We start from the raw sequence: 9,467 nt of genomic DNA on the forward strand, positions 1-9,467 counted from the left end.
TGTGGAATTGATGTAATAATTGTATTTTATAATCGTTTATACTGTCCAATTTTGATTTCCAAGTGTTTCATCTCAGACATAATATTAAAATGATAAACTTTAATGAGACAAACTAATGTCAGATAGCAAGACATTTAGGATAGATAAACTAGGCAGAGTTTTTGAAATAATATCATAAATGCATGGTAAATGACATATCTTGAAACATAATGCCTGATCAAATTATGTCTATATTATTTCGGTAGATGGAGGAAACAGGAATACAGATTCAAACCAAAGTGCACACACAAAGAGTAAGAGCTATAGCTATACAAGGAAGAGAAGGCACACACTGTAATTGCAAAAGAATTCGTAGAACAGTTGAGAAATTATGGAAAATCCAATTAAAATTTAATGCTGAACAATCCACTAGGAAAAGGTGTGAGATGTAAAGTCTTCTGTCTCAGGATTGTTTGTTAATATGATGAGTAAAATAGGCTCACTTTGCTATGCTCACAAGCACAAAAAATGAAAATGCATAAATCAAGAGCCCATTACTTCCATTCAAATGCAAGCCTCGTATTAAATATTAATTATAATGTGACATCATAAATTTAGCATACATTCTTTATGGGACCACCGCTCTGCTCTTTGATTTGGAAATTCTGCTGGGTTTTTTATGGGGATAAAAAATTGTATATGTTAATTCTACACACCTCCCTATGTAGAATTGGAAAACAGATCAAAAAGATAAATCATTAATTTCACTACTTTCACAGATGAAACACCAAAAACACCTGCCAGAAGTAAACCTCACATCCTTGATGGAATTTTTTCTTTTGGGATTCTCTGATATTCCAAATCTCCAAATGTTTCTTTTTGGCATATTTTTCTTTATGTGATTATCTTGATGGGAAATGGCATAATTATTCGCATAACTAGGGTTGACAAGACTCTCCAGACTCCCATGTATTTTTTCCTGGCAAATTTTTCCTTCTTGGAAATCTGTTATGTGTCTACCACTATTCCTAAAATGCTCATGAACCTTTGGACTCAGCAAAGAAACATTTCTTTGTTTGAATGTGCTACACAAATGTGTTTTTTCCTTATATTTGGAGGGACAGAGTGTTTGCTCCTGGCAGTGATGGCCTACGATCGCTACGTGGCCATTTCTAACCCTCTGCACTATCCTCTAGTCATGAAACGTAGGGTCTGTATCCAGTTGGTGACTTGCTCCTGGATCACTGGAATCCCAGTTCCGATAGGACAGATGTATCAGACTTACTCTCTGCCTTTTTGTGGATCTAACCAAATCAACCTCTTCTTCTGTGGCATGCCCCAAGTATTCACCCTGGCCTGTGGAGACACTTTTCCAAATGAGATGTTGGTCTACATAGTTGTTGTGTTGTTTGTCACGGTTCCATTTCTGTTGATACTTGGCTCCTATGGCAAAATCATCTCCACCATCCTGAAGTTGCCATCAGCCACAAGTCGAGCCAAAGCCTTCTCCACCTGCTCGTCTCATCTTATCGTTGTGACTTTATTCTTTGGATCAGGATTCACTACATATTTTCAACCCAAATCCAAACACTCTTCTGAAAGAGACAGATTTCTCTCTCTTTTCTATACTATTCTTGTCCCAGTGTTTAACCCCATGATACACACTTTGAGGAATAAGGACGTCATGGTGGCATTGAAAAAATTGTTACCTCAATGTTTTGTTACATTAGCCACTAATTTCAACTTCTTATGCCTTTTCTCATTTAATTCTGGTGTTCTATAATCATGGCAATGGGTTTATAATCAGAAATTAACTTTTAATTTGGTTTACTGCCTTAGTATAGATTAATTATCTTTACTTATTCCTGAGCTTGTCATTTTATATCAGACTTTCTGATATCAGGGTTCTATCATAAAAATTTGTATTGCAATTGAGAATTTAATTATTTTGACAAATTTCATATACAGTGAACTTGTAATGACTCCAACAAATTAACTGGTGATTTCAGACTGTTTATTGAATAATCTTGTCTCTATTATTTATTAACTGATTTCACAATAACTTTTTCCCTAAAAATCATTTCCGTTTACAAAGCTTTTTTTTTGGTCGAATGTTTTCTTTATGTGCTTGTTGTTCACTTTTTTTCTTTTCACAGAGATATCTGTTAGTAAAGGGTGTTGTATATGGTAAGCATTTGGAGAATAGTCATTGAAATTATGTGCTTTTATTTTTAGATATCTTACTCATTCAAAATACTGAAGTTACCTCTTTAAGATTTTCTGTCAGGAACTAAACCAAAACCAAACACATTGTTGTTGAGTTGATTCTGACTCATAGCAACCCTACAAGAGGATAGAACTGCCCCATAGGTTACCAAGGAGTGACTGACAGATTCGAACCACCAACCTTTGGATTAGCAGCCAAGCTTTTAACCACCACGCCACCAGGGCTCCTCTACAGAGAACACTTAAGAAATAACTAAAAATGTAAACTCCACAGAACAATACTATTGGTGGATGTAGTAATGATTCTTTCAAGTGCTAAAATCATTAAAAATTGTGAACTCAGCCTTGAAACAAGAATGAGGTAAGATAGGAAGCATATAAAGCCATGATCTACTGAATTATATGATGGTATTAGATTATATGAACAAACCCGAAACCCGTGTTGTTGAGTTCATTCCAACTCAGAGTGGCCCTCGAGGATAGAGCAGAACTGCCCCGTGGGCTTTCCAAGGAGTGACTGGTGGATTTGAAATGCAGGCCTATTGGTTAGGAGGTGAGCTCTTAACCACTGTGCTCCAGGAATCCAATAATATATACATACGTACATACATATATATACATATATGTATAATTGGAGCCCCAGTGGCACAGTGGTTGTTGTTACTGTTGTTAGGTGTCATTGAGTCAGTTCCAACTCATAGCAACCATATGTACAACAGAATGAAACATTGCCTGGTCCTGTGCCGTCCTCACAATCATTGTTGTGCTTGAGCTCATCGTTGCACCCACTGTGTTGATCCACTTCATTGAAGGTCTTCCTCTTTTCCACTGACACTGTACTTTGCCAAGCATGATGTCCCTCTCCAGGGACTGATCCCTCCTGACAAAATGTCCAAAGTATGTAAGACTAAGTCTCGCCATCCTTGCTGCTTCTTTTTTTTTTTTTAATAATTTTTATTGTGCTTTAAGTGAAAGTTTACAAATCAAGTCAGTCTCTCACACAAAAACTTATATACACCTTGCTACATACTCCCAATTACTCTCCCCCTAATGAGACAGCCCACTCCCTCCCTCCACTCTCTCTTTTCGTGTCCATTTCACCAGCTTCTAACCCCCTCTACCCTCTCATCTCCCCTCCAGGCAGGAGATGCCAACACAATCTCAAGTGTCCACCTGATCCAAGAAGCTCACCCCTCACCAGCATCCCTCTCCAACCCATTGTCTAGTCCAATCCCTGTCTGAACAGTTGGCTTCGGGAATGGTTCCTGTACTGGGCCAACAGAAGATCTGCGGGCCATGATCACTGGAGTCCTTCTAGTCTCAGTCAGACCATTAAGTCTGCTCTTTTTATGAGAATTTGGGGTCTGCATCCCACTGCTCTCCCGCTCCCTCACGGGTTTTCTGCTGTGTTCCCTGTCAGAGCGGTCATCGGTTGTAGCTGGGCACCATCTAGTTCTTCTGGTCTCAGGATGATGTAGACTCTGGTTCGTGTGGCCCTTTCTGTCTCTTGGGATCGTAATTACCTTGTGTCTTTGGTGTTCTTCATTCTCCTTTGATCAAGGTGGGTTGAGACTCATTGATGCATCTTAGATGGCTGCTTGCTAGCGTTTAAGACCCCAGACACCACTCTTCAAAGTAGGATGCAGAATGTTTTCTTAATAGGTTTTATTATTCCAAATGACTTAGATGTCCCCTGAAACCATGGTCCCCGAACACCTGCACCTGATACACTGGCCTTCGAAGCATTCAGTTTATTTAGGAAACTTCTTGGCTTTTGGTTTAATCCAATTGTGCTGACCTCCCCTGTATTGTGTGTTGTCTTTCCCTTACCCAAAGTAGTTCTTATCTACTATCTAATTAGTGAACACTCCTCTCCCACCCTCCCTCCCTCCCACCACCTCGTAACCACAAAAGAATGTTTTCTTCTCATTTTGAACTATTTCTCAAGTTCTTATAATAGTGGTCTTGTACAATGTTTGTCCTTTTGCAACTGACTAATTTCGCGCAGCATAATGCCTTCCAGGTTCCTCCATGTTATGAAATGTTTCACAGATTCATCACTGTTCTTTATCTAAGTGTAGTATTCCATTGTGTGAATATACCATAATTTATTTATCCATTCATCTGTCGATGGGCACCTTGGTTGCTTCCATCTTTTTGCTATTGTAAACAGTGCTGCAATAAGCATGAGTGTGCATATATCTGTTTGTGTAAAGTCTCTTATTTCTCTAGGATATATTCCAAGGAGTGGGATTGCTGGATTGTATGGCAGCTCTGTTTTCAGCTTTTGAAGGAAGCACCAAATTGATTTCCAAAGTGGCTCTACTATTTTACATTCACACCAGCAGTGTATAAGTGTTCCAATCCTCTCCAACATTTATTTTGTGTTTTTTGTATCAATGCGATTTCCAAAGTGGCTCTACTATTTTACATTCACACCAGCAGTGTATAAGTGTTTCAATCCTCTCCAACATTTATTTTGTGTTTTTTGTATCAATGCGATTTCCAAAGTGGCTCTACTATTTTACATTCACACCAGCAGTGTATAAGTGTTCCAATCCTCTCCAACATTTATTTTGTGTTTTTTGTATCAACGCCAGCCTTGTTGAAGTGAGATGAAATCTCATTGTGGTTTTGATTTGCATTTCTCTAATGGCTAATGATCATGAGCATTTCCTCATGTATCTGTTAGCTACCTGAACATCTTCTTTAGTGAAGTGTCTGTTCATAACTTTTGCCAATTTTTTAATTGGGTTATTGGTCTTTTTGTAGTTGAGTTTTTGCAGTATCATGTAGATTTTAGAGATCAGGCACTGATCAGAAATGTCATAGCTAAAAACATTTCCCCAGTGTGTAGGTAGTCTTTTTACTCTTTTGGTGAAGTCTTCGAGTGAGCATAGGTATTTGATTTTTAGGAGCTCCCAGTTATCTAGTTTTTCTTCTACTTTCTTAATAATGTTTTGTATACTTTTTATGCCATGTTTAGGGCTCCTAACTTTGTCCCTATTTTTTCTTTTCTAACCCTCTCTACCCTCCTATCTCCCCTCCAGGCAGGAGATGCCAACACAGTCTCAAGTGTCCACCTGATACAAGTAGCTCACTCTTCATCAGCATCTCTCTCCAACCCATTATCCAGTCCCTTCCATGCCTGATGAGTTGTCTTTGGGAATGGTTCCTGTCCTGGGCCAACAGAAGGTTTAGGAACATGACCGCTGGGATTCCTCTAGCCTCAGTCAGACCATTAAGTCTGGTCTTTTTATGAGAATTTGGAGTCTGCATCCCACTGAGCTCCTGCTCCATCAGGGGTTCTCTGTTGGGCTCCCTGTCAGGGCAGTCATCAGTTGTGGCCGAGCACCATCTAGTTCTTCTGGTCTCAGGATGATGTAAGTCTCTAGTTCATGTGGCCCTTTCTGTCTCTTGGGCTCATAGTTATCGTGTGACCTTCGTGTTCTTCATTCTCATTTGATCCAGGTGGGCTGAGACCAATTGATGCATCTTAGATGGCCGCTTGTTAGCATTTAAGACCCCAGACGCCACATTTCCAAGTGGGATGCACAATGCTTTCATAATCGAATTATTTTGCCAATTGACTTAGAAGTCCCCTTAAGCCATAGTCCCCAAACCCCCGCACTTGCTCCGCTGACCTTTGAAGCATTCAGTTTATCCCGGAAACTTCTTTGCTTTTGGTCAAGTCCAGTTGAGCTGACCTTCTGTGTATTGAATATTGTCCTTCCCTTCACCTAAAGTAGTTCTTATCCATTAACTAATCAGTAAATAACCCTCTCCCACCCTCCCTCCCTCCCCGCCTCGTAACCACAAAAGTATGTGTTCTTCCCAGTTTATACTATTTCTCAAGATCTTATAATAGTGGTCTTATACAATATTTGTCCTTTTGCCTCTGACTAATTTCACTCAGCATAACGCCTTCCAGGTTCCTCCATGTTGTGAAATGTTTCACAGATTGGTCACTGTTCTTTATTGATGCGTAGTATACCATTGTGTGAATATACCACAGTTTATTTAACCATTCATCCGTTGATGGACACCTTGGTTGCTTCCAGCTTTTTGCTATTGTAAACAGAGCTGCAATATACATGGGTGTGCATACATCTGTTTGTGTGAAGGCTCTTATTTCTCTAGGGTATATTCCAAGGAGTGGGATTTCTGGGTTGTATGGTAGATCTATTTCTAATTTTTTAAGAAAACACCAGATAGATTTCCAAAGTGGTTGTGCCATTTTACATTCCCACCAGCAGTGTATAAGAGTTCCAATCTCTCTGCAGCCTCTCCAACATTTATTATTTTGTGTTTTTTGGATTAATGCCAGCCTTGTTGGAGTGAGATGGATTCTCATCGTAGTTTTTATTTACATTTCTGTAATGGTTAATGATTGAGAGCATTTTCTCATGTATCTGTTAGCTGCCTGAATAACTTCTTTAGTGAAGTGTGTGTTCATATCCTTTGCCCACGTTTTGATTGGGTTGTTTGTCTTTTTGTGGTTGAGTTTTAACAGAATCATATAGATTTTAGAGATCAGGCACTGGTCGGAGACGTCATAGCTGAAAATTCATTTCCGATCTGTAGGTGGTCTTTTTACTCTTTTGGGGAAGTCTTTAGATGAGCGTCGGTGTTTGATTTTTAGGAGCTCCTAGTTATCTGGTTTCTCTTTGTCATTTTTGGTAATATTTTGTATTCTGTTTATGCCTTGTATTAGGGCTCCTAACGTTGTCACTATTTTTTCTTCCATGATCTTTATCGTTTTCATCTTTGTGTTTAGGTCTTTGATCCACTTGGAGTTAGTTTTTGTGTATGGTGTGAGGTATGGGTCCTGTTTCATTTTTCTGCAAATGGATATCCAGTTATGCCAGCACCATTTGTTAAAGAGACTATCTTTTCCCCAATTAACTGACACTGGGCCTTTGTCAAATATAGGTGGATGGATTTATATCTGGGTTCTCAATTCTGTTCCATTGGTCTATGTGCCTGTTGTTGTACCAGTGCCAGACTGTTTTGATTACTGTGGCTGTATAATATGTTCGAAAATCAGGTAGTGTGAGGCCTCCCACTTTTTTCTTCTTTTTCAGTAATGCTTTACTTATCTGGGGCTTCTTTCCCTTCCATATGAAGTTGGTGATTTGTTTCTCCATCACATTAAAAAATGTCATTGGAATTTGGATCGGACGTGCATTGTATGTATAGATTGCTTTTGGTAGACTAGACATTTTTACTATGTTAAGTCTTCCTATCCATGAGCAAGGTATGTTTTTCCACTTAGGTGGGTCCCTTTTAGTTTCTTGCACTAGTACTTTGTAGTTTTCTTTGTATAGGTCTTTTACATTTTTGGTAAGATTTATTCCTAAGTATTTTATCTTCTTGGGGGCTCCTGTGAATGGTATTGATTTGGTGATTTCCTCTTCGATATTCTTTTTGTTGATGTAGAGGAATCCAAGTGATTTTTGTATGGTTATCTTATAACCTGAGACTCTGCCAAACTCTTCTATTAGTTTCAGTAGTTTTCTGGTGGATTCCTTAGGGTTTTCTGTGTATAAGATCATGTCATCTGCAAACAGAGATAATATTTTTACTTTCTCCTTGCCAATCCGGATGCCCTTTATTTCTTTGTCTAGCCTAATTGCTCTGGCTAGGGCCTCTAGCACAATGTTGAATAAGAGCGGTGATAAAGGGCATCCTTGTCTGGTTCCCGTTCTCAAGGGAAATGCTTTCAGGCTCTCCCCGTTTATAGTTATGTTGGCTGTTGCCTTTGTATAAATAAAAAATAGATGCCCTTTATTATGTTGAGGAATTTTCCTTTAATTCCTATTTTGCTGAGAGTTTTTATCATAAATGGGTGTTGGACTTTGTCAAATGCCTTTTCTGCAACAATCGATAAGATCATGTGGTTTTTGTCTTTCGTTTTATTTATATGGTGGATTACATTAATGGTTTTTCTAATATTAAACCAACCTTGCATACCTGGTATAAATCCCACTTGGCCGTGGTGGATTATTTTTTTGATATGTTGTTGAATTCTATTGGCTAAAATTCTGTGGAGGATTTTTGCATCTATGTTCATGAGGGATATAAGTCTGTAATTTTCTTTTTTTGTGATGTCTTTACCTGGTTTTGGTATCAGGGATATGGTGGCTTCATAGAATGAGTTAGTCAGTAGTCCGTCATCTTCTATGCTTTGAAATACCTTTAGTAGTAGTGGTGTTAACTCTTCTCTGAAAGTTTGGTAGAACTCTGCAGTAAAGCCATCCGGGCCAGGACTTTTTTTTGTTGGGAGTTTTTTGAGTACTGTTTCAATCTCTTTTTGTTATGGGTCTATTTAGTTGTTCTACTTCTGATTGTGTTAGTTTAGGTAGGTTGTGTTTTTTCTAGGAATTCATCCATTTCTTCTAGGTTTGCAAATTTGTTAGAGTACAATTTTTCATAATAATCTGATATGATTCTTTTAATTTCAGTTGGGTCTGTTGTGAAGTGGCCCATCTCATTTCTTATTCAGGTTATTTGTTTCCTTTCCTGTATTTCTTTAGTCAATGGTTTATCAATTTAGTTAATTTTTGCAAAGAACCAGCTTTTGGCTTTTTTAATTCTTTCAGTTGTTTTTCTGTTCTCTAATTCATTTAGTTCAGCTCTAATTTTTATTATTTGTTTTCTTCTGGTGCCTGATGGACTCCTTTGTTGCTCACTCTCTATTTGTTCAAGTTGTAGGGACAGTTCTCTGATTTTGGCTCTTCTTTTTGTATGTGTGCATTTATCGATATAAACTGACCTCTGAGCACTGCTTTTGCTGTGTCCCAAAGGTTCTGATAGGAAGTGTTTTCATTCTCGTTGCATTCTATGAATTTCTTTGTTCCCTCCTTAATGTCTTCTATAACCGAGTCTTTTTTCAGGAGGGTATTTTTCATTTTCCAAGTATTTGATTTCTTTTCCCTAATTTTTCTGTTATTGATTTCCACTTTTATAGCCTTGTGGTCTGAGAAGATGCTTTGTAATATTTCAGTGTTTTGGATTCTGCAAAGGTTTGTTTTATGACCTAATATGTGGTCTATTCTAGAGAATGTTCCATTTGCGCCAGAAAAAAACGTATACTTTGCAGTAAAAAAAAAAAAAAAAAAATTTTTTTTTTGCAGTAGTTGAGTGGAGTGTTCTGTATAAGTCTATGAGGTCAAGTTGGTTGATTGTAGCAATTAGGTCTTCCGTGTCTCTATTCAGCTTCTTACTGGATGTCCTGTCCTTCACTGAAAGTGGTGTGTTGA

General features: G+C 38.2%; 1 protein-coding gene across 1 annotated transcript; it reads left to right on the forward strand.

The window, feature by feature from the left end:
• Positions 1-889: 889 nt before the first annotated feature.
• On the forward strand, positions 890-1,762 carry LOC100671683 (olfactory receptor 10AG1-like). Its single transcript, XM_023556063.1, has one exon. The coding sequence runs from the start codon at positions 890-892 to the stop codon at positions 1,760-1,762; it is 873 nt and encodes a 290-aa protein (XP_023411831.1).
• Positions 1,763-9,467: the final 7,705 nt, after the last annotated feature.

This window comes from Loxodonta africana, chromosome 6 (assembly GCF_030014295.1).
Source record: "Loxodonta africana isolate mLoxAfr1 chromosome 6, mLoxAfr1.hap2, whole genome shotgun sequence".
Taxonomy (NCBI): domain Eukaryota; kingdom Metazoa; phylum Chordata; class Mammalia; order Proboscidea; family Elephantidae; genus Loxodonta; species Loxodonta africana.

Coding starts and splice junctions, on each gene's coding strand:
- LOC100671683 (XM_023556063.1), top strand. CDS start 890: ATGGGAAATGGCATAATTATTCGCATAACTAGGGTTGACAAGACTCTC.